General features: G+C 46.5%; 1 protein-coding gene across 6 annotated transcripts in view; it reads right to left on the bottom strand.

Annotated features, from left to right (window-relative positions):
• Positions 1-1,994: 1,994 nt before the first annotated feature.
• Positions 1,995-26,178, bottom strand: part of OGDHL (oxoglutarate dehydrogenase like) — a 327,706-nt gene continuing 303,522 nt past the window's right edge. For 5 of the 6 annotated variants that reach the window (XM_029609443.1, XM_029609440.1, XM_029609442.1 and 2 more), the window contains 3 exons: positions 14,124-14,287; positions 6,424-6,578; positions 1,995-5,353 (listed from right to left, as the gene is read on the bottom strand). In XM_029609443.1, the coding sequence (XP_029465303.1) occupies positions 5,230-5,353; positions 6,424-6,578; positions 14,124-14,287 (443 nt within the window). In that variant the 3' untranslated portion in view covers positions 1,995-5,229. Of the gene's footprint in view, positions 5,354-6,423; positions 6,579-11,037; positions 11,089-14,123; positions 14,288-26,178 lie in introns of those variants that run through there. The other variant, XM_029609444.1, reaches the window with a different exon arrangement.

The following is a 26,178-nucleotide window of genomic DNA, read 5'->3' as shown; positions in this document are numbered from 1 at the left end:
GTGGTGGTGGTGGGTGGCCTCCCTGTGCGCGAGCGCCCGGTGTTCTGGTGCCGTTTAACGGCCTGCGTTGTCATTGGTGATGTCATGGGGGTGGGTCTCCTCATCGGGGATCTCAAGTCACTCCTCCCCTCACAGTTCCAGATTAAATCCCTTCACTTTTCTTTCCTGTCTCATCACTGTGAGTTGTAGCAGGGTGCCCGGTGGTGGTGGTGGGTGGCCTCCCTGTGTGCGGGCACCCGGTGTTTCCTTCTCAAGTAAATTAATGTAATATTTTAATGATATAAATATTGAATAAAATAAAAATATAAACAAAAATCATTTGACTGTTGCCCTCTGTCTTTGATAATCTTATAACCCACTGTCACAATATGCCTTCAGTCCTTGAATAGGGTAAAGCCTTAATAGTTCTTGTAAAGATAGATGCTTCTCATGATTCAGTGCACACCAAGGGGAGGGTTGCAACAAACAAAGAATTAATAATCAAGTCTTTAGAACACACATCAAAAACCTTTAACGTACACAATTTTACGTTTTACTGCTTTTATGCACTCTGGGAGAATACCATGAAACTTTGAAGGCAAAACTGAACTCATCTTTTGATTTTCCTATAAAGCCTCCCTTTTCCTTCAAATCATGTACATCTAACATCTCCAAATTACAATCCTTAAATGAACAATAAAAAGCAAACACTGTTTCTTTTATAACCATTTTCCATCATAACTAAATTAAATCTAAACCTCTGGTTCTATTGCTGTAGCATTCCAGGTATAGTGAGATAAAAAAATTTCTGTATTAATCCAAGAACCCGCAGCAGGAAAAAGACTTTAAGAAAGCAAAGGTGGATTTTTTTAAATTGATGAATTAACAGTTTATTTGGTGGGACATAATTAGGGACCCAAATTTATCACATTTCTAGCAATTTCATAAAATGAAATGGCCATTTTTTAAAAATTTAAACATTTTTTGTGGCTTACCAATTCATGGAAACGTCTCGCTATCCCTGATCTGCCGCTTCAATTACCACCTCCTCTCTCTCCCTCTTATGCTTCGAACTGCTGCTTTTGCCTCCTCCCTCCCGACCCCAATCTGTTCCCTCCTCCTTCCTTCCTCTCTCCCTCCTGGGCCTTGACCTGACACCTCCTCCCTTCCCTTTTCCCTCCAGGCCCCGCTCATTCACTGTATTCCCCACCACATCTTCCACCGTACTTCTTCCCTCCTGTACCCTGATCTGTTGCTCCTTCCTCCTTCCTCTCACCCCAATCTGACACTATAGCCACCTCATTCTCTCTCTCCAACCCCGATTTGCAACAGCAGCCAATAATGTTACATAATACCAACAGATGCTGGTAATTTTGCATTGTGTTGGCAGATGATGGTATTTTTCACATTTTTTCTTGACTTATTGTGCCTGTGATAAAACTGAGTCCTCAAACAAAATCCACCAAATGGATGTGAACAAAAGCAAGAAATGTTTAAATATAGAGAAAATAACTGAAGCAATAAGAAAAGTAGGCATAAATGCACACCAAAACAGAAAAGAGCTTCTCTAAAAACTGAAAATTGCTGAAAACTCCCTTTTCCCTGCCTCTGCAGATTTAATTTAAAAAAACATATTAAGGTATGGTAACCTCCATGCATTCTTTCTGTAAGTGGACCCAGCCAGAACTGGAAGACTTCTGCTGAGCTGAAGAGACTGCAAGGAAGTGAAAGTGTTTCCGCTATACACAGGGATCCCCTTGCTGGTGCTGAGAATGGAGTTACCATAGACTGATAGGTTTTAATCTGCCTTTTTGTTCATTTTTGAAGTAATACTCCTTTTTCTTGGGAATTGTTTTGGAAAGGATTTGAAGTGAAAGTTCCAGTTCTGTGTTCTGGGGCTGCATCATTTGCCAGCCTCCTTACCACAGTTACAGCGCATTTACTCCTTTTGTTTTCACCTATCCTTATGTTGCAGTCTCCGTTTTAGAGAACCACAAGGATTATACGCATAAAAAAAAAAGATATAACATTTTAATTTCTACATTTCAACAAAAAGTTCAATACAAATTGTGCTGTAGTATCTCAGTAAATGCCCGCTACAGTCATATTCCACATTAATAAAAATTAATACAGTAGTAAGAACAAAAATATATTATGAAGGCTAAAACAAATAAAAGTTTTATATTTATAATTAATCATCTCTAAGCAAAGAAGTTTGCTGTTAATGGCAAACCCATCTCCTCTAGACAAAACAATACAGTACCCACCAATTAATATACTATTGCGTTTCAAAGTGTGTTCAACTTAGCAAACGGGGCTTTTAAACAAAATTGCTGTACAGTACAAGTCTGCATAACGTTTGGACACTGGAAAACGTATACACTTATCTCATGCTGGGAGCCTGTTTAAAGTTTCTCTTCAAACGTTAACCTAACAATGACATGTTTCAAAAGTTTGTAAAGGAATGAAATTTAGAGAACTTGGTGACATTTCTAGTTTAAAGAGAAAAAAAAAGTGACTCACCATCCAAAAAAACCCCACATCAGAACAAGGTCAGGTCAAATCCATAAACACTTAATTTTTGCCTGATTCATTTTGGCAGGTGAAGGCAGTTGCAATTCAACTAAGTGCTCGGCCACAGTGGATTTATCTATCCCTAATTTGTGAATTTTAAAAGAACTGCTTATTCTTATTTTAAAACTGGAAAATTATGTGCGTATATGTGCGTGCATGAGCAATAGTGTGAAAAAAAGGGCGGATTTGGGCAGGTCGGGCATTCTGGGCCAACATTTACACACATAAATCCCACTTTTAAAACCAGTGAATGCAGCCCGCATCGGGCTATACCTATGCATATTCACTTCTGCTCTTTTTCAGGTGTAAGATAGAAAAAAATTGCTAGGTGAGGGGTCTGGGTAAACTGGGGAGAGTGCAGGCTGAAGAACCAGAGGGTCTTGATGACCTAGAGATAAACTAGGCAAACTGGTGGACTAAGTGGTCAAGCTAGTAATTTCTTTCACACACACATATTTAAAATGTGCTCACTTGCATGTGTAAAAGCCAAGTCATAAGGAAAGATACGCAAAGAACTTTTCCTCCTGTAACCGCTTAAAATTAGGAGCACACATACGCATGAAGGGCATATATTATACTCTCACACAGCTGCATGGGTGATTTATAATTCCAGCATTTGTGGGCACATGAGTGCTTGTTTTAAAGTTACCGTCTAAGTATATTAGACAGCCACCAGACATCTAAATTAAAATGGTGCTGTGCACAGCCGTGTGATGGGACCTGGTTTTGATTTCCAGGTTAGGTCCCTTGGCTGCCTGGGCTCGGGAATGCCGTGGAGGCATTGTTCAGAGCCTCTGGGGAAGGAAGTCATAGTCACTGCAATGGTGACACCTAGTGGTCAAATTTAGGGCCCATGATTGCAGGGCTGACCGACTAAAATATTTGGGAGAGGTATAAAATAGGGGAAAAACTCCTCATGTGAAGGATCAAAGTCCAAAGGAACAGGCGGAAACTGCTAGGACAAAACAAAAAAAAATGCAGAAAGCAGCTCCTTGAGCCAAGCATGGAAGTACCTTCAAATTTAAATCACTTATTTATAAGCCCTGAGAATATTAACTGTATTATAGTGAAATGATCCAAGAAAGCAAACTGGTAATCGATCCAAAGTGGCTGTCAGCAACAAACACAAGTAGATGGATCGGTGTAAAACAGGATTTTATTGAAGCTTGCCCGACTCTGGCCGAGTTTCGCTCAAAGAGCTGCCTCAGGGGCTTTCCAGCCACTTCAATTGGCTTAAAACATCACAAAACTATCGCGTAGCAAAGTCAGAGTAGATTTACACAGCTGGCTTTTTTTGAAAAATATTCTGATCGAGTACTTTTAAAAGCAAGGTTTTAAAAGTATTGGTATTGCATTCCCACTTGCCGCTCAGCATAGGTTAACACTTTTGCTGGAAAGCCCCTGAGGCAGCTCTTTGAGCGAAACTCGGCCAGAGTCGGGCAAGCTTCAATAAAATCCTGTTTTACACCGATCCATCTACTTGTGTTTGCTTATAGTGAATTGAGACATCCTAAAGCTTAAATACTGGTAGATTTAAACTCATTTACATAGCATACCCTAGGTCAGGTGTAGCCAATTCTGCCCCTCGAGAACCACAAACAGTCCTGGTTTTCAGGATATCTACAATGAATATGCATGATCTAGATTTACATACAATGGAGGCAGTTAGCCATCTCTGCCCTACATACTTGTATAAAACTGACAGACGGAACAGGGTCACACAGTTTTATCTGTTCTACTCTACATTTCAGTATCTCTATATACACAATACATTTTTTTGTTTATCTAAACACTAACAATTTACTTCACAACCATTCTAAGTGCACAAAACTTTCAATTAAAGGATCTCAACATATGCCCTCTTGCTTATTATGTGATGGCTATTATACTCTTAACATCAAAAATTAAATGTTCGAAACACAGTTTTTGTCTGGACCAAAACAATTTTTTGCTGATTCAATACTGACAAAATATTCGCTAGATCTTATATCAGCAGGCTTTTGCTTCACCATTCAAATGAAAAGCTTAGCAAAACATCATCCGCATATGGATACCACATTTCCATGTGTGCCTTAGGTTAAAAATGTCACTTCACCGACTTTTAAAGCCTATATAGAGCAATTTTCAATCCAGCATGGGGCTTGCAGTCCCACAGGTACAACTGCAAGCTCATTTTCAAAGGGAGACCCCACACAGGGTTTCCCTTTCAAAAGAACAGCAGCCATAGGAACAGGATGCCATGCTGGGCATGTACATTTGAACTTGCTTCGAAACAAATGCACACCATGCTGTGGGCTCTCTCCCTCCCCCAACCTGGCCATATGCCTTCTCTACCCTCCCCCAATCTGGCCATATGCCTTCTCTACCCTTTTCTACCACAGGTAAAATTACCTGAGTAGTGACCAATGGGAGTACTTTTACTTACACTGAGGGAGAGGGGGACATTTTTGGCTGGTCTTTTTCCACGGGTAAGTTGTTATTTACCAGCAAAAAAAAGCTGAAAATTTCCCTCATACTGCTTATTGAGAGAAAAAAATAAACCTAACAGTTTTGTCTTTAATAGCAATAAAAAAAAAGTCTTAGTTCTGCGTTTACTTTATTATAAGTTTCTTTTGGAAAAGTCATTCCACAGCTTCTATTGCTGCCTCTCAAAGTGAGCTCCTGTTCCTCTTAGTATTAAAACTTTTTTCCTTCAAAGGACTTGAGGTTGAAGGCCATGTCGAGGAATCTCCTGAGCTCTAGAAGATGAGTGTTCTTATTGCCTGTAGCAGAGGCAGAAGCCGGGTCACGACCAACATACCTGAAGAAATGAAATTTCATATTCATATCCAGTGAGGGCTCCAGTTATTTCTTCATTATTATTTTGGTTTGAACACTGAACAGAAACGGACCCCCCCCCCCCCCCCGCCACGCCCGATCCCTACGCACATACATACAAACACTAAATCTTCCATGTCTCATGCTACAGCCTATTCTAATGCCAATAAATATGGATTCTCCTACACCCCCACCCCCACTTTAAAGCAGATAAATGAACAGCATGTGTACTTTTACATACACGAGAAACGTCGCAGGGACAAGTCGGGTGTTAAAGTCTGTGCAGAGATTTATTTTTATTTATTTAAAAATGTATATTTTGCTAGGTGGATTAGAGGCAAAAACACAAAGCCATCAAGATGCACATTGAGATATGCGTGTATTCAGGCGGCTTTTAAAATCCCACATGTGCCTAAATTCTTGGTGCATCCCTAATTCATGCGCACACCGGGCTTCAAAAATGTACCTCAAAATCTGTATCTAACTAACCTGTGCACAACACAAAAACAGATTCTATGCAAAGATATTTCATTTTGAAATCTCTGCACGTGCTTTGCTCCTGCTCCCAAGCAGGTACTTCTGCACCTGTGTTGTCTATGCCAGGCTTTCCCACAGGGAGTTTCACAATTGCCCTCAGTGTTAATTATTCATGAAATCACAGACATGCCGTCCTTACATTTGCAATCTGTCAGTTCAGTGATAAAATCACGAACCGATTCCCACAACTGTTGAACTCGTGAACACTCCCACCACATGTGCAGAAATGTCCCAATCTGCCCATACCCCTTCCAGCAAGAATTATCAGTCCCCCCATACATTTTGCACAATTTATCTGGGGTTAGATACCACCGGTATAACACCTTGTAGCCATTTTCTTTAATAGAGGTCGATACTGATGGCTATATGACCAGCATGCACTGTCTTTTCTGGATGTTCTAATTGTTATGTTTTTACTTATGTTATCAATAAATATTTCAATTGCAAAAAAGACATTTGCAACTTCAGTCTCTCTCCACAGTCCCTCACAAAGACAAGCCACTGCAAATAACATACCAAATGGGCCGAGCATACTTCAAAATGGTTAGGAAACGAGGCTTAACGTAGTCATAGTATCCCATGTTCTTATGTTCTTCCTGACACCATAGTAGTTCTGCATTGGGGTATTTCTCAACCTCTTTCTTCACTAGGTCAAAAGGGAATGGGGAGATCTGTAAAACAATTATTTATGAGCCATGTTTAACACTCATTGTTTCAACTCCATGAAGAGTTCTACTGTCTGAAAATCACCTTCCACAACATGCAGATTTAGCCTCATTAAAAGAAGGTGTCCCTATACTGTGTACCTACAGTAATTGCAAGCAGACGTACACACGGACTTTTGTTTTGATGACTGAGGCAGAGCCCGCAGATAAAAAGTATGCAAGGTCTTTGTACCAATGAGGACAGTGTAAAAATTGCATCCGATTTTGTATAAATTTGCTCTGTATATGGAAAAGCTTAGCTTCCGTTAGCTAAGTCAACCATATATGTCCATCAAAATGCTACAATATGCCACTTCATGCAATGTACAGTAAAGTAAGCTATATATTCCAAGCAAGTCAAGATGAATGATCCCACATGAGCAGATTTCAATGGCCGTCAAAAAGACTTTTGGACAGCTATGTTTCTTAAGCAGCTATGTCATCTTTTCCATCCCACCATTTTGGCCATCTCAAATAGATTACTTTAATGCCTTATAAATTGGTTTATTCTGGAGAAAGCATTTTCGATTGCAAAGAGTTCAAAATGCAACTGCAAGATTTCTTACTAATACTATTCTCAGGGACCATATCTTTCCTATTCCACAGAATCTTCACTGGTTGCCAGTGAAAGCCTATTATCAATTTACATTATTGCTATCAGTGCATAATGCGAGAAATGGCCTGGGTGCAGAATACCTGCAAGGTCTCTTAATTTCTTATATCCCAGTCTTCATGAGAAGATTTACTGGTGATTTTTTCTGCTGTTCAAGCAAAACTAACAGGGACAAGCAATAGGGCCTTTTCATTCATACATCTACAACTGTGGAATTTGCTGTCCAAAGACCTCAGGTTAGAGTCTTCTTCCATTTCGCAATGGGTTATAAACATCTGGGTCGATATTGGGATGGTGTGTCCAGCTAAGTTATGAACTTAGCTGGACAAACTGCAGGATTTCAAAATTCGACCAGGCTGTTTGGGTCCAATTTATCCTGATAAGTGTTTAGCCAGATAAGTTTTATCTGGATAAATTGAGAACATTCTGGGAGCTTTTTGAGGTGAGCCAAACATACTTTGATAACTTACCTGGATAACTCTGATATTCAGAGTTAACTGAATAAGTTATCCAGATAATTTTAGTTGTGCCGCAAGGCAGTTCTAAAGTTATCTAGACATACTTATCTGGAGACCTTTGGGTTTGTCTGGATATATTCAGCAGCATGACTGCATAAGTCCCTTTGAAAATTACCCTCAGAATATATTTGGCTAACAGTGTTACTATGTTCACACATCATCTACTCTTCATCGCTAAGCCCTTGAAATTTAAACTGTGCATGCCTCTAAGAGATAAGTCAAAACAAAAAACTGTTCTCCATCAACAAGCAGGCAGGACTTAGCTCAAAAGTGGCCAACCTTTCATGTAGCAAAACCATGGAATCAGAATGCACAGTACCAAAGAGGATCCCAATGGGGTCTCATCATCCTTACCATTTTTTCTCTCATTTCCCTACTCTGTTCCTACCAGGTTCTCTCAATTCTCCCACCAATCTCTTTTCTTTCTCAATCCCTCACCAGTCTCTTGTCTTTCTCATCTCTCTCCCCCACACTGTTCCCACCAGTCTCTCTAAATCCCTCCACCCAGTCCCCACCAGTCTCTCTCTCTCTCTCTCAATCCCCCATCCTGTTCCTACCAGCCCTTCACTACATATCCCCTATCCTGTCTCCATCAGTCTTTCTCAATCCTTCCACCACTTTCTTTCTCAATTTCCTCATCCTATCCCCACTAGTCTCTCTCTGTCTCCTCACCAGACTCTCTCAAAACCCTAGCATATCACCTCCAAGTCCCACAATAATAATGATAGGGGCTAAGTGGCCCCAACATAACACTTCCGCCTTTTGTGCTATATTGCCCCCTCTCTCCTCACTCTATACCAGTACTAGTATGCCCAGCACTTGTACCCTGTCTCAACTCTCTCCCTTTTCCCCCACTCCCACCCCTTCTTTCTCTCTCCCCCCCCTCCAATTCCTTCTTTGGCTCGCCTATACTCTTGGCTATCACCCCTCCTGAGTATCAAACACACCTTTCTCATTACCCTTCTGTGTGGGCCGGATTTTAAAAGGGGTACACGCGTAACCCTTTTAAAATGACCCTGCGCGCGCCGAGCCTATTTTGCATAGGCTCGGCGGCGCGCACAAGCCCCAGGACGCGCGTAAGTCCCAGGGCTTGCAAAAAGGGGCGGTCGGGGGCATGGCCAGGGGGCGTAGTGTCAGCTCGGAGGCATATTCGGGGGCATGTGGGTGGTCCGGGGGCATGGCCGAGTGCCCCGACACAGCAGCCTGTGTTGGGGCCTGCCGCGCCAGCAGACAGCCGGCGCGTGTAAGTTACTACTGCCCAGAGGCAGGCGTAACTTTTCGAATAAAGGTAGGGGGGGTTTAGATAGGGCCAGCGGGGTGGGTTAGGTAAGGGAAAGGAGGGGAAGGAGCTGGGGGGTGGAAAGAAAGTTCCCTCCGAGGCCGCTCCGATTTCGGAGCGGCCTCGGAGGGAACGGGCAGCGCGCACAGGGCTCGGCGCGCACAAGGTGCACAAATGTGCACCCCCTTGCACGCGCCGACCCTGGATTTTATAAGATACGCACGGCTATGCGCGTATCTTATAAAATCCAGCGTACTTTTGTTTGCGCCTGGTGCGCAAACAAAAGTACGCGCGCGTGTAGATTTATAAAATCTACCCCTGTGTGTCTCCCTCTCAAGTCCTCCCCATTCCTCATCTCTTGCTCTCTCCTTCATTCCTCCACTCTCATAACACCACTGGCTCTCATTTTTCCCCTCCTCCCCATCACCACTTCTGGCTCTGTTGCCCTCCCTCTCCCTTCATTACCTATGGCTTTTTGCTACTTCTCTTCGCCATCCCCACCCTGCCCCCACCGTTTCTGGCCCTGTCACTCTCTGCACCACCACCTCTGTCTCTCTCTCTCTCATACAAACCCTCATGAACATCTCTGCCCTACCCCCATCTTGACACTAATCTGGCTCTTTCACCCTCATCACCACCTCTGGTTCATTTTCACATGCACCCTCTTGCTCTGGCTTTCTCACATTCCTATTCGGCCTTCCCCCAGTTCTTTTAAACCCTTTCTTTCACCATTCCCAGCTCTTTTGACCCCCTACACACACACACACAGACACACACACACACACACATTATTTCACATGCAATCCCCCCTTCCACATGGCTCTCATGCAAAAACCTCTCTCTTCCTCTGTTCTTTCCTCATTATTAGCCCTGGCCCTCTCGCAACTGCTGCAGAACATTTGACAGCATGGGCTTTGAGGAGGAATAAGATTCCAGATGGTGCAAGTTGATGACTTCAGCGAGATGGAGAGGGAAATGATTTTCACCCCCCTTTTTACCTCCCCTATAGCATTCAGCTCCTCCTTGTGCTGTCCCCAAGCAATCAACCTCTTCCTTCTCACCTCTTCCCAGCATTCATCCCCCTCCTCAGCTCTCTCAACATTTACCCTTTTTCTTTTCATTCTCCCAGAAGCATTCACCCCATCTTGCACTGTTCTTCTCCCAAAACATTAAAACCCCACTCCGCCCCCAACATTCACCACTTCTCGTATTCTCTCCCCCTCCTCCCTGCAAATATTCACCCTCTTTCCCTCAACACAAATAATTTTAGACTGGCTGTAGCTTTTGGTGACTGACTCCCTCCTCCCCTCTGCTGTTAGCTTAATCCCAAGTCCTGAAAGCTGGGATAGGCTTCACTCCAGCCTCTTCTCTCCAGACAGCAGCCCTCTACTCCAGGTAGCAGGTGGGGGTGAGTTGAACAGGATGGGGAAGGCTGGGCCAGGAAGCTGACTGGCTTTTATTTACTGTCCTGTCAATTCCAGACTCACCCCTCTCCCCTCCTGCCCTCCATTGCTGATGTTTGTGGATAAGAGGGGAGGGATAGAGACAGGATGAGCAGAGAAAAGCCTCTGCTTCCCGCTCCAGCCCCTCTCTCCTTTTTCCACTACAATCAACAGCACTGGAAGTACAAGAGGGAAGGGGCTGGAGCAGGGAGCAGAAAGGCTCTTCTCTGCTTTGCTGCGTGAGCTTCCTAGTCCAGCTCCTTACTCTCCCCCACCCCACCACCTGCAATGGCTCTAAATTAGCATAGGGACATGAGGGGAAGTGCCACATTTTGCACATGAAAGAGCCACATGTGGCTTCCAAACCACAGACTGGCCACCTCTGACTCAGCCAGAACACATGGGTATCATCATCCAACAGTGCCAACAGAGCTCAGTTAAACTTTACAGAGCATACACAGAGTTCTCATGTGTGTGCACAGCCTCATAAGCTCCCTCAGCCTTTCTTCATCCAAGTTACCGCACGGACGTGTCCCAGCCTCTCCCTCATATTTTTACAGTTTTGGCTGTTTACCTTTACTTGCTGCTGCTGCCTGGGCAGCCTCTCACACAGAAATTTTCAGTTCTAAATAAAAAAAAAAAAAAGAAAGAAAGATGAGCATGAAGAAATTCAAGGCCAAGAAGCACATGCTCAGGGGTGGTACCGGATATCCATTACGGAAACATACACCGTCTGCTATCACAAACTGAGCCAGGACCATGACTCCTCTAAATGCTAGTTCTGTGGTCAGATGTTCCCCAAGGTGTAGCTGTGAAGTCCCAATAAGCAGTTTTCACCTCCTGTTAGACATTTATTTTATTTATTTTAAATCTTTTCTATACCGTCGTTCAGTAGGAACCGTCACAACGGTTTACAGTAAGGCACATAAAAGTAATGATACTAGAATTTGTCAGTTTACACAGGTGCCATAAGGTTCGGTAACATAGTTTGTAATCAATGTTAATTGGTAAATGTGATGTGATGTGATGAATGTTAATTGGTAAATGTGATGAATTCTGTGTGAGAGGCTGCCAACATATATATATTTCCATGCTTCCAATCAGCAGGTTGCCAGAGCTTGGTTCTTGATTCATGTCTAGACATATATATTTCCATGCTTCCAATCAGCAGGTTACCAGAGCTTGGTTCTTGATTCATGTCTAGACATATATATTTCCATGTTTCCAATCAGCAGGTTACCAGAGCTTGGTTCTCATGCCCCATTCTCCTGCTTTCAGAGTTCATCTCACTGCATTGATGTCAGCATATTCCTTGCTTCTCCGGATTTGTTGATTCTTCTCATCTGGTCTTCCGGTTTCCAGTGTTCACGTGTATTTCTCATTACTTTCCTACTGAGTCCTGGTTTGGGGCCTACTACCTATGCCCTGATGGCCATCAGTGCCTGAGCGCTCAGCCTGAGGGGAAAGTGGCATTCGCAGGCAGAAGACACTTTTCTGCTGCCTCAATTGGAATCCATCTGACTCACTAGTGTACCAGCTACCCTGGCCATGGGGATCACACCCTTGACAGACTACAGCGTTATAGCAGCAGCACTGTGTCTGGAAAATGGAGATCTAAAAGAGGGCAACAACAGATAACAGCCCCAAGCCTCGATCCAGGTTGAACAATGGAGCTTCTCCTCATCTAGGAACGAGGTGTTGTCAGGCTCTCAATGCTGGGAGTTTAGGTATAATTCTTCTTTCATTTATTTATTTAAAAGTATTTATATACTGTCATAACAATATAGATTGACCAAAACGGTTTACAATTGATAATAAAAAATAAAATAGAAAAACAAAATCATAATCATAATTGTAAGATATTACATAAGTAACTAACTAATTAGCATAAAAATAAATAAAAGTTGGAGAGAAATACATTATGCAAGGGAAAGCCTCCTGCCCATGGCACCAGCTCTCTGATCTGCTTCAGGTCAGTGGTTGAGTATGGCCTAGAACAGCTCCAAGCAACATGAGGAAGTCGCTTCAAGGCTGTCCCCTCAGGACTGAAGAGAAAGTCAGTGCCTTACCATGAGGACCCACTGGAGTGGGTTTCTCCACGATACAGAGGCAGGAAATAGCCATGGTGGTATAGGTCCCTTATTCCTTTATGGCATGGAAGATTCCCATGGCACTAAATTATTTGGTTTACCAGAACCTGGAGCCAACCAGGGTGCTGTCCATGTCCTCAGCACAATATTTGCACCAAAAGTCTCAGTCATCTCACTCAGCATGGGCATGCCACGACTGCCAGTTGTATCAGAGCGAGTTTCATCACATAAGTTAAGGAGTCTTGCCACTGAAGTTAGGGTGTGGCAGGAGATGCAACCAGTGCCATCCATGGACTAGGACTCATTTGAAGGGAAGTGTTGATGCAACCAGTGTGGAGCACATTGGAGCCAACCACTACTATGGCAGATACAGCTACTATGGTGCAGTGTTCTTCTGTGGCTATACAGACTGCCCTCAGTGACAAACTAATCTGGGTTTCTGAAGAGGATGTCTGTCCTTCAAATCCAGCACAGCCGACAAGCATTAGGGACCCAGCTACTGGAACCTCTCCTGTCCAAGATGGAGAAACTTTTCCCATATAGTGGGGCCTCTCAAGTGTATTAAGGTGAGGAACAAGTAAGTGGAAGATATCTAGATGGAAGCATGCAATAAAGGATATCTTAGGGCCCCAATGAGAAAGAAGCACAATGGGGTAGATTTTAAAAGGGTTAAATGCCCCTGCGCGCGCTGAGCCTATTTTGCATAGGCTCGGCGGTGCGCAAGTCCCGGGGCTTCGCTAGGGGGGGCGTGTCGGGTGGGCGGCGCGACGTTTGGGGCGTTCTAGGGGGTGTGTTGGGTGTGTCGGGGGTGTGGTGCCAGGCTAGGGGCATTCCAGGGGCACGGCCGAGGCCTCCGGAACAGCCTCCTGGTCGGGAGATGGCAAGCCAGCAGCCCGCTGGCACGTGCGAGTTATGCCTGCCAGAGGCAGGTGTAACTTTTACAATAACAGTAAGGGGGGGCAGGTGTGGGGGGGGTAGAAGGAAAGTTCCCTCCGAGGCCGCTCCGATTTCGGAGCGGCCTCGGAGGGAATGGGCAGCGCACGCTGGGCTCGGCGCGCGCAAGTTGCACAAATGTGCACTCCCTTGCGCGCGCTGACTCCGGATTTTATAAGATACGCGTGTCTACGCGCATATCTTATAAAATCCAGCATACTTTTGTTTGCGCCTGGTGCAGAATCTCTGGGTCATGCCTCCTTTATCCACTCATTGTTTTATCCTTATTACCTCCCCCTTGTTTCTGCTCTCAAGGAAGTGAAGGATGAGTTGTTTGTAATAATACAACCTCCCAACTGTGTTCCGACTTCTGTCACAGCAGACAAGGACCATTAGAACTATGTAGTCTGCTTAAGTTCAATCCTGTTGCAATTCCACAGATCCCAGCTGATCTCCAGCTCTCCACTCACTTCTTCACTAGGAATCCACTGTACTGATCTCATGCTTTTTTGAATTCAGTTACTGTTTTTGTCTTTAGTGCCTCCACTGGAAGTCCATTAAATCTTCACAATGAAGATTACTAGAATAGTAAAAGAATTACTAAATCAATAGCCTCCATTTCTAGTATGCGTATTACCTGTTCCATGCGCGTGATAGCCACTTGGTTCATTAAATCGTGTTCTAATCTTTCTTTCAGAAGCTCATAGTACACCTTCCCAGTACAGAATATCACCCGCTTCACCTCCTGAGGATGTTGAGCTGCAAGACCTCTTTCAGGAATCAAACGCTCGAAATGTGTACCTTGCAATGAAAAATAAATAACTTTTATACACACTTTAGAAGAGTTCTTGATACTCTGCTAAATAGATTTCAGACTTTCAGGCATATGATGATCTTGTTACCCGATAAATGATGAACAATTAATTTACAAGACTTTAAAAAGGTAATTACCTTTTAGACTTTTAGACTTTACCTTTTAGACATTTAGACTTTACCAAGTATTTTCAAAACAAACTTTAATGCATAAGTTAATTTTAAAAATACTCAGGTAATTGGCAGAATACATACAACATAACCATGCATAAATTTACACCTGCTGCAAACAGGGCATAACTTGTGCATGGTAACTTATGCACATAGTTCTTAAAATATAAAAAGTAAGTTGTAACTCTGCCCCAACTTCATCCCCTAAGTACTTCTCCTCAATGTGCAAAACAGTATGCGCAAAATCGATGTATATGCATACTTTACACTTACCAGGCCCTGACTGATTTGTAAATTCCACTTATATATGCAAAACAGGATTTTATGTGCATAAATTGTTTTGAAAATATAGTCTTAAATTAAATCTGGCTAGTCTTCTAAGGGTGCTTTGAGAGAATTTTCCATGAAGCCAAACTAGTTTGGTGGCAGAGAAGGTAAAGTTAATTACAGTACAATGAAACTTGTAGAAACAGCAAAGTCTGTTGAAATGCTAAAATTATTGCTAAAGGTTAACTAGTATGTTAAACATCAGCATTAAGTTTAGTTTTAGTCTTCTGGGTTCAATTTAAAAGAAATTATATGACTCACAAGAATCCAATCTTATTAGCATTTATGAGATAAAATTATAATGCCATCCATTTGTAAAATGTTATGCAGACAAGCGAGTCCATTGGTGTGTAAGTTTAGAAGCAGTGATGTACTTAAGAGAGTGGACCAGCTCAGACGAGCTAGGTTGAAGGTTTACTCTGTATTGTTTGGTGAGCTTCACTGCTCCTTGTTGCACTGGAGGTGGACCCTTGGCCTGGTGGAGGATTGGTACTGCCCTCCGGTCGGACCCGGAGAGCGCCTGCCACCAGGAGGTGAAGCACAAGAGGAGACAGAGGCTAGCTGGAGCTTCGCCAATAGCAACCCGGGGTTCCCTCAGGTTGAGCCCTTGGTTACCTGAGCTGCCTGGTCTTAGGTGGGCCTCGCAGGGTCTCCTAGAGAGAAAGTTCAAGGGAGTGCCCACAATGAACAAGGGTGCACAGTCGGTGAACAAACAGAGAAGTCCAGAGGTCGCGGGAGGCCAGAAGAGAGTGTCCGAGTGTATAGTGAGGATCAAAGCCAGAGTATCAGTCCAGAATGGTCAGCCAAAGAAGGATCAGTAACCGTGGTCAATCCAGGCATAGTCAGGTCAGGCAGAGATGAAGTTCCAGGCAGCAATCAAGAGTAGTCAGATCAGGTAGAGGTCAAGTTCCAGTCAGCGATCAAGAGTAGTCAGGGCAGGCAGAGGTCAAGTTCCAGGCGGCGATCAAGACTAGTTGGAGTTCAGGCAGAGGTCAGGTCAGGCAGCAATCAAGAGTGGTCAGAAAACAGACAAAGGTCAGTACCGTCAGATCAGTCTAAAGCGTACTACCAGGAATAGAGACACAGGAACAGGAGACGCTGGAGCAGGAGACACAGGAGACGTTGGAACAGGAGACACAGGAGACGCAAAGACACTGGAATGCAGGAAGGCAAACTAGAGACACCGGAGGTACGACCCGATTGCCAAGGCACCGTTCAAGGGAACAGGCCTTCCCTTTTATACTAGGGAGTCATGATGTCATTACTGAGTGCTGGGTCTGGGTTTCTTGCGCTTCGGTCTTAAAAATGGAGGATGTCAGCCGCACGTGTGCCTAGGGGTGGGGCCGAGGAGCAGGAGGATGCGAAGCCCCTGCGGGAGCTCCACTGTAAGGCCGGATAGTGAGCGGGGGACGCCACAAACTTGCTGCAGTGGCAGAGGGAGTGAGCCCGGAGTTGGTAGACGGACGGGAGAGGTGAGCAGGACCGGCTGCGGAGGGGGTCACGTCCGGGAAGCGCAACACTCCTATCATAAGGCATCTTATAATAAAAGAAAAGGATTTTTCTCTTATTGGCTGTTGGCATTCTTCATTGAAGAGGAATACCAACAGCCCCCAACCATCTTTTATGAGGAGTTTCTGGATTCTCTCTACCTTCTTAGTCCATTAGTAGGTAATACTGCAAAAGTTGATGCTTGTGCATGGTAGGTGATTTTGCATTTTCAATGCACATGTGACCTTCTCTCAGTATGGGTGTATGACATCTTTCCTAGGAATAATTTTATGTTAACTGAATGACTTTTCTCTAGATATATGGAGTACAAACAGCCCTGAGTGAATATATGAATATACTGTAACCTGGAAAACACTCTGCAGCAGAACATACTTTGAAAATGGCCTCGAAGTAGCAGATTGTCTCCCTCTAGATGAATGGAATGCGCACCAAGGGGTAGATTTTAAAAATTTGCGCGAACAAAAGTACGCTGGATTTTATAAGATACGTGCGTAGCCGCACGTATCTTATAAAATCCGGGGTCAGCGCGTGCAAGGGGGTGCACATTTGTGCAACCTGCGCGCGCCGAGCCCAGCGCGTGCTGCCTGTTCCCTCCCTTCCCCTACCTAACCCACCCCCCCGGCCCTATCTAAACCCCCCCCCTTACCTCTGTTGCACGATTTACGCCTGCTAAAAGCAGACGTAAATCTGCGCGCGCCAGCAGGCTGCTGGCGCGTCATCACCCGACCCGGGGGCTGGTCCGGAGGCCTCGACCACGCCCCCGGGCCGGTGCCACGCCCCCGGGCCGGCCCCTGAAACGCCGCATCACGCCCCCGAAATGCCGCGTCATTTCGGGAACGCCACAGACACGCCCCCTCCCCGCCCCTTTTACGAAGCCCCGGGACTTACGCGCACCGGCGGCCTATGCAAAATAGGTGCGCTGGCGCGCGAGGGCCCTGCACACATAAATCCGGCCAGATTTACGCGCGCAGGGCATTTAAAATCCGCCCCCAAGAGCAGAACCAGACCACCTTCTCTCTGGTATATAGGGTGAGACCATACATCTACAGCAGGATTAGCTGAAGTTCATGGAACAACCTCTTTGTAATTTAGCTCCAACACTAGTAAATCAGTTTCCTTATTAATCTAAATGATAAAATCTGTTTAAAAATGCCACACCCTCTTTGATATAGGGCTGTACTTTCTGGAAGCTATTTTTCAAACTGGTTGCTTTGCTGCAAAATCTGCAAAAATCTCATCACCCATAGATTTAAACCAAATTTCAATGGGAAAGTGTGCGCATACTTTCCCTTTGAAAATTGCCCCAGGTATCTTTGTACCTGCTTTTTCTGCAAGAGATTCTTCATGGACAATAAGACTCATAGATTTAAAAATACAATCTACGCATTTATTTATTTATTTATTTATATAAAAACTCTTCTATACCGTCATTAAGTTAATTCACCATCACAACGCTTTTCAGAAAGGCACAATAAGGAAAAACTATAATTGGTATAGATTACAAATTATACATGTGCCAACACAGAACGGTAACATTTTAATAAGAGAAACTATGTGTTAATTAAGGCTTATGTGTCAGTTGAGAAACTGTTAAGCGGTTCAAATCTAGCGTTAATATGCAATTGGAGATATTAAAGGAAAAAAAACGGATTACTTGGTGCATCCTTATCTTTCAACTGTTTTCCTCCTTCTCTTTGTCTTTATAAAAAGCTTGTTTAAAAAGCCAGGTTTTCAGACTAGTTTTAAATAGTTTCAAATTTCTCTGCAGCCTTATTTCGAGTGGCATGGAGTTCCATAGAACAGGTCCAGCCAGCAACAGTGCTCTCTCCCTTACCTGAGTGAGGCGTGCTGATTTAACAGAAGGAATAGTTAGTAGAGCTTTATTAGCAGATCTAAGGTTTCTGTGTGGTACATGTACGCGCAGTGCTGTGTTAAGCCAGTCGGCCTTTTCATCATGGATTAGTTTATGAATTATACACAATACTTTGTATTGTATTCTTTGTTCAATTGGAAGCCAGTATAGTTCAGCAAGTGTACCTGTGATGTGGTCTCTTTTCTTTTTGCCTGTCAAAATTCTAGCAGCGGAATTTTGCAATATTTGGAGTGGTCTAATGGTAACTTGAGGTAGCCCTAATAGCAGAGAGTTACAGTAGTCAGTGCTCGCGAATATCATTGCCTGTAGGACTGTGTGAAAATTATTCAGTGTTAGCAGGGGTTTCAGTCTTCTAAGGACCATTAGTTTGGTGTAACCTTCTTTTAATTTCTGTGAAATGTGTTGTTTCAAGTTAAGTTCAGGGTCAATTATTACCCCTAGATTCCATACTTTTATTGCTAACTACTGTTTGATTATTTTTTATTGCGATTGTAGGTTGTGTAGGGTGTATATTTTTTCGTTCTAGGTATAAGAATTGTTGTGTTCCGCGCCCGTGGACAGCCACGGGCGCAGCCCCCTACCTTGCCGCGGCACGCGACCCGCTGCAGCAACTCCTAGTTATGCCCCTGGGCAGGTGTCCGTCGCCCCGGTGCAGGTCCCCGGTCTGGCCGCCGGGTGGGGAGCCGTCCCCGCTCCTCCCTCGCGGCATTCTGCAGGCTTTCCTCTGCGGAGGAAATCCAAGATGGCCGCCGCCATCTTTAGGCGCAAGGCCGTGCCTCCTCCACAGATTTAAAGGGGCCAGGTCCCTTAACTACTGACATAAGAACATAAGAACATAAGAAATTGCCATGCTGGGTCAGACCAAGGGTCCATCAAGCCCAGCATCCTGGGCTTGACAGCTGTCTCTAATGGGCCAGAGTAGAGAAAGTATAAAGGGAAGCCTCCTCTGCCCATTCTTCGACTTGGCAACGTCCCACGTAGTCAGGTCTGCTTGCTTTGGTGAGTTCTTGTACTCTGGATCGTTGTTCCTGGTTCCTGACTTCATATTGGCTAGCGGTGATTCCTGGTGTGTGACTTCGGAACGGCTAGCGGTGATTCCTGGTGTGTGACTTTGGACTGGCAAATGGCGATCCCTTGGTTTACGACCTCGGACTGGTAAGCGGCGACCCTCTGGCACGTGACCTCGGACTTCTTCTAATCTAGACCATCGTCTCTAAGGGCCCACCTAAGTCCCTAAGGGCCCACCTAAGTCCCTACGGGCTCCTCCCGGGGGGACCACGGGCTTCCAGGGGTGAAGCTCCAGTTAGCCCTTGCACCGAACTCTCGACTCCTTGACCTCTCAAAAGTCCACCTAAGTCCCAGTGGTCCGGGTCCCTACGGGCTCCTCCTGGGGGGACCGCGTTCTTCCAGTGGCGAAGACTCCATTCTTCTCCTTGATGTCACGACTCTACGTCTGCTTCCTCAAGTCGCCTCAGTCTCCAGTGCCGAGGGTCAGCTGGTCGCATCTTCGGTTCTGCCTCGCCACCCAACGGGAGAACCTACGGATCTTCCTCCTAAGGTAGACCATCCTCCCATCAGCCCAAGGGTCCACAAGCCTGAGCATAACAGATTGCCAAGTCCATGAACCCAGTGGAGGTATCCACCCGCCAGGCCATTCCGGGAATGGCCCAGCGCCTGATGGACCAGCAAAAGACCCTGGATGCTCTTGTCTCTGCAGTGGAGGGCCTGAACCAACACATTGAAGCATTAGGGCCCATGAACCCCACTCTGACGTCCCCGCCTGTGGCTCCAGGGGGGCCGCTCTATTCCTCAGGGCCCCATGCAGGCCACCGTGGGTGGTCTTGGACAAGCCACTCCCACGCAACTCCCGGCGCCCTCTCGATACACCAGAGACGCGAAGTTGTGTCGTGGATTCCTCAGCCAGTGCCAGGTCCGTTTTTCCTTGTTGCCTGCTCAATTTCCTAGTGACCTAGTCAAAACCAGCTACATTATGTCCCTGCTTGACGGGAAGCCTTTGATCTGGGCCTTTCACCTATGGGAGAGAAGAGACCCGGTGTTTGGAAACTTGAACCAGTTTCTGTCCGCTTTCCGACAGATATTTGATGAGCCTGTTCGCAAGCCTACCACTGTCTCAGAACTACTCCGGTTGCGACAGGGTACTCGGACAGTGGCCAAAAATGCAACAGATTTCCGTACCCTGGCCACGGAGCTAAACTGGAGAGAGGATTGCCTCCATGGGATCTTCTTGGAGGGCCTATCCTCACGCCTTCAGAATGAACTAGCAGCCAAGGAACTCCAGGATGACCTTAACGGCATGATAGATTTGGCCAATCGAGTGGACTGTCGCATGCGGTTTTGCCTTCCAGAAGTTAAGACAGCGAGGAGGCCCTCGCCTTCTTCCAAGGGCGCATCGGGAGCCCTTCGAACGCCTGCCGAGGAGCCCATGGAGTTGGGCCGTGGGAGAGTTTCCCCACAGGAGCACCAGCGGCGAATGAGGGAAGGGCTTTGTTTTTCTGCGGCGCAGCGGGCCATCAATTAGCCACATGTCCGACGCGGTCAGGAAACGTCCGGGCCTAGGACCTGAAGGAGGTCTCTTCCTGGGCCGTACTTCACCTGCACCTCCACTAACGCTACCAGTGGCGTTAACATCTGCGACGGTGGGTTCCACACCTTAGCCCTGGTGGACTCCAGCGCCGGCGGAAATTTCATCATGAAGAGCCTGGTGGGACACTTAAAGATCCCACAAGTTCGTCTTCCAGTTCCTTTGGTCATCTTCTCGATCCAAGGTAAACCTCTTCCGGAACGTGTGACACACACCACGGTTCCTGTCCAGCTGAGGATTGGGATCCTTCATCGGGAGCAGATGCCATTCTATGTGTTGGAGTATTCCATGCATCCGCTCGTCCTGGGCCTTCCCTGGCTTCAGGAGCACGCTCCTCAGTTCAACTGGAAGACTTTGCAGCTATCTCGCTGGGGGCCGAATTGTCACAGCAATTGCCTCCAATCAGTGACTCCAGTCTCCTGTTCCATTGCCTCCACCAGTCTTCAGGGTCTGCCAACCCCTATGCCTCGTACACGGACGTTTTTTCAAAGCAAAGGGCCGAGATACTTCCTCCTCATTGATCATTCGATTGTGCCATCAACCTCCTCCCTGGTGCTGAGCCTCCTCAGGGGCACACCAATGCCCTCTCGCCTGTGGAGACGCAGGCCATGACAGAGTACATCAAAGAAAACCTGGAGAGGGGCTTCATTTGGAAATCAAAGTCCCCAGCAGGGGCTGGGTTCTTCTTCATCGGAAAGAAGGATGGAAGCCTTCGCCCTTGCATTGACTACCGGGGCCTGAATGCTATAACGGTCAAGGACAGTTACCCCTTGCCCCTAATCTCCGAGCTCTTCGACCGGCTGCAAGGTGCGAGGATCTTCTCCAAGTTGGATCTCCGAGGGGCTTACAACCTGATCCGTGTCAAGGAGGGTGATGAATGGAAGACGGCCTTCAACACCCGAGACGGCCACTATGAGTATTTAGTGATGCCGTTTGGGCTCTGTAATGCTCCAGCGGTTTTCCAGAACACCATGAACGAGATACTCCGCGATCTCTTGTATCAGTGTGTGGTCGTATACCTGGACGACATTTTGATATTCTCAGACACTCTGACCGCTCACCGTCAGCACGTTGTCCAAGTTTTGCAACGCCTCAGAGAACATAAATTGTATGCGAAGCTTGAAAAGTGCCTTTTTGAGCAGGAGTCCCTTCCCTTCCTGGGGTACATAGTCTCCAGTGAGGGATTCCGTATGGACCCCCCAGAAGCTGAAAGCCATTCGGGAATGGCCACAGCCATCAGGACTAAAGGCACTCCAAAGGTTTTTGGGTTTCGTAAACTACTACCGATCTTTTATCCCTCACTATGCGTCTATCGTTGCCCCGATGACAGCCCTGACCCGGAAAGGCGCGTACCCCAAGAATTGGCCTCCAGGAGCGGAGGCTGCCTTTCGCCGTCTCAAGGAGGCGTTCCTGCAGCAGCCGTGCCTCTGCCATCCGGATTCCCAGTGGCTGTTTGTTATCGATGTGGATGCGTCCTCAGAAGGCGTAGGGGCCATTCTGAGCCAGATTTCTGGAAGTCATAAGTTATGTCCGTGTGCCTTCCTCTCCCGCCAGTTCTCTCCGGCAGAGTGAAACTACGCCATAGGCGACAAGGAACTCGTGGCTATAAAGGTAGCCTTAGAAGAGTGGCACCCTTGGCTAGAGGGGGCACAACACCAGTTTACGGTCTATACTGACCATAAAACCCTTGAGTACCTGCACCGGAAGCAGCGACTCAATCCTCGACAGGCACGTTGGGTGCTATTTTTTACCCGTTTTAACTTTGTCCTACGCTATCGTCCTGCCGGGAAGAATCTCAAGGCGGATGCCTTGTCACAAGTCTTCGAGACCACCGAGAGCCCTGATGACCCTTAGTTCATCATCGACCCATCACGGGTCCTACTGGCCACCACCACGACCATTCCCCCTGGGAAAACTCTGGTTCCGCCGCACCTGCGGAAACAAGACCTGGCGTGGGCTCACGACTCCCGTTGCTCCGGCAATCCGGGGCAATCCCGGACCTTACAGACCCTGCGCCGATACTACTGGTGGCTAAAAGTCAACAAAGATGTCCGGGCTTACGTAGAGTCCTGCCAGTCATGTGCTCGCCACAAGAGGATCCCCGGTTCAACCCCAGGCTTGCTTCAGCCCTTACCTGCACCCTCGGAACCATGGACCCATTTGGCGACTGATTTCGTCGTTGATCTGCCATTATCCAGTGGCAACACAGTCATATGGGTGGTCGTCGACCGGTTTAGTAAAATGGCACACTTCGTGCCACTCCCAGGATTGCCGTCTGCACCACAGCTGGCCCAGCTGTTTGTCCAGCACATCTTCAGACTACATGGCCTACCAAGAAGTATCCTTTCGGATCGAGAGCCTCAATTTACTGCCAGGTTTTGGAGGGCCTTCTGCCAAAAGTTCAATTTTACTTTGGACTATACGTCTGCTTACCACCCGCAAACCAATGGTCTTGCAGAGAGAACGAACCAAACATTAAAGCAGTTCCTCCGTATTTACGTCAATGAGAAACAGGATGACTGGACTAGCCTGCTACACTGGGCGGAATTTGCACTCAGTTCGCATCTCTCCACGGCTACCGGATCCTCGCCATTTCAGATAGTATATGGGAAGCAGCCACGCCCGCCGCTGCCAGTTCCCATTCCAGTCACGTCCCCGGTAGCCCTACTCTCTGCAGACGAGTTACACCGCCTGTGGGTCTCCACTTGGCGCGCGCTGATCAAAGCCAGTCAAGCGGCGAAAAGGTATGCTGATCAGCGAAGAAGACCATATCCGCCCCTCAGGCCGGGCCAAAAGGTATGGCTGAGCACACAGTTCATCCGCCTGAAGCTGCCATCAGCACGACTGGCCCCACGATTTATTGGGCCATTCCCCATTGTTCGACAAGTTGGTGTCATTTCGTATCAGCTTTGCCTCCCGCCTTCCCTCAAGATACACAACACGTTCCATGTTTCCCTCTTGAAGCCTCTGGTGTTATCATGGCCTTCCAGCACGCCCCCGAATCCCCAACCTATTGCCTCCGAAGATGACATCACCTATCAAGTCCAAGAGGTCCTGGACGTGAGAAAGCATAGGAAGAAATGGGAGTACCTGTTAGTGTGGGAGGGGTTCAGCCCCGAAGAAAACACCTGGGAGCCATTGGCCAACATCTTAGACCGGGGCTTGCTTGAGCAATTTCACAGAGACCATCCGTCTAAGCCCAGGCCTCTGGGGAGGCGCCCTAAAGAGGGGGGTAATGTTGTGTTCCGCGCCCATGGATGGCCATGGGTGCGGCACCTTACCTCACCCGCGGCGGCGACCCACAGCAGCAACTCCTAGTTATGCCCCTGGGCCAGTGCCCATCGCCCCGGCACAGGTTCCTGGTCTGGCCGCCGGGTGGGGAGCCGTCCCCGCTCCTCCCTCGCGGCGTCCTACAGGCTTTCCTCCGTGGAGGAAATCCAAGATAGCCGCCGCCATCTTTAGGCACGAGGCCGCGCCTCCTCCACAGATTTAAAGGGGCCAGGCCCCTTAACTACTCACAGCTGTCTCTAATGGGCCAGAGTAGAGGAAGTATAAAGGGAAGCTTCCTCTGCCCATTCTTCGACTTGGCAACGTCCCATGTAGTCAGGTCTGCTTGCTTCGGTGACTTCTTGTACTTCGGATCCTTGTTCCTGTCTTGTCTTGGTGTTCCTGGTTCCTGACTTCATATTGGCTAGCGGTGATTCCTGTTGTGTGACTTTGGATCGGCTAGCGGCGATTCCTGGTGTGTGACTTCGGACTGGCAAGTGGCAATCCCTTGGTTTACGACCTCGGACTGGTAAGCGGCGACCCTCTGGCACGGGACCTCGGACTTCTTCTGGACCATCATCTCCAAGGGCCCACCTAAGTCCCAGCGGCCCGGGTCCCTACGGGCTCTTCCCGGGGGAACCGCGGGCTTCCAGGGGTGAAGCTCCAGTTAGCCCTTGCACCGCACTCTCGACTCCTTGACCTCTCAAAGGTTCACCTAAGTCCCAGCGGTCCGGGTCCCTACGGGCTCCTCCTGGGGGGACCGCGGACCTCCAGTGGCGAAGATTCCGTTCTTCTCCTTGACATCACAACTCTCCGTCTGCTTCCTCAAGTCGCCTCAGTCTCCAGTGCCGAGGGTCAGCTGGTCGCATCTTCGGTTCTGCCTCGCCACCCGACGGGAGAACCTACAGATCTTCCTCCTAAGGTACACCATCCTCCCGTCGGCCCAAGGGTCCACAAGCCTGAGCATAACAAGAATTCAGTTTTATCAATGTTTATTACCAGTTCCATTTGGTTTAGGAGTTGTTTGATTATTCCAAGATACATATTGGCCAGTTTCATTGTTTCTTCAATTATGTTTACGATGGGTAACAGTAGTTGTATGTCATCTGCGTATATGTAGGGTATTATTCCAAGTCCTGCGAGTAGGTGACATACTGGGAGGAGGTAAATGTTAAAGAGTGTTGCGGACAGGGCTGATCCCTGTGGGACTGCTGTTTATAGTTCAACTTTGTCTGATAGTGTGTTTTTGATTTGTACTTGGAAAAATCTATTGCTTAAGTATGACTCAAACCAGTTTATTGTTTTGTTATTGAGTCCTATTTCTTTTAGTCTATTGATTAGGATTTTGTGATTTACAGTGTTAAATGCTGCAGAGATCCAATAGAATCAGAATATAATGTGTTCCTGTATCAAAGCCTCTTAAGATATTGTCTGATAGAGCTAGTAATAATGTCTCAGTACTGTAGTGTTTGCGGAAATCATGTTGTGCAGGATATAATATGTTATTACTTTCTAAGTGCTGACATTATTTTCTAACCATTCAAAACACATCCCTGAGAATGCCTCCCACAGATGTGGCTATAAATATTTTTAGGAGATTGGAGAAGGAACTTTTCAGATGGTCAATTTACACAGGCATATCGCTAGTCACCGGCTTTGAAGATTGCCGTTTCTGTGGCAGCATGAATTGAAAACATGTAATATTAATTGTATACATGCTCTGGCATAGTCAATATAAAGCTTTCCAAATTGCTTACACCATTACCCTTCTTGTATTTCCACTTTTGCTTTAGAATGTTGGAGTGCACTGTTAACTCTCTATTGGACGCGCGTTTTTGACGCGCTAGCGTTACCCCTTATTCAGTAAGGGGCCAAAAACTAGCGTCCAACCCCCCGAACCTAATAGTGCCCGCAACATTCAAATGCATGTTGATGGCCCTATTAGTTATTCCCACGCGATTCAGAAAAAAAAAGTGCAGCCAGGCCGCACATTTTGCTTTCAGTAATTTCTTCGGGCATCGGGAAAGTGCACAGAAAAGCAGTAAAAACTGCTTTTCTGTGCACCCTCTGACTTAATATCATGGCGATATTAAGTTGGATGTCCCGAAAGTTACCAAAAGTTAAAAAAAA

This window comes from Rhinatrema bivittatum, chromosome 7 (genome assembly GCF_901001135.1).
Source record: "Rhinatrema bivittatum chromosome 7, aRhiBiv1.1, whole genome shotgun sequence".
NCBI classification, from domain to species: Eukaryota; Metazoa; Chordata; class Amphibia; order Gymnophiona; family Rhinatrematidae; genus Rhinatrema; species Rhinatrema bivittatum.
Note: the sequence above shows the minus strand (reverse complement) of the source record. Positions and strands in the feature narration are given on the sequence as shown.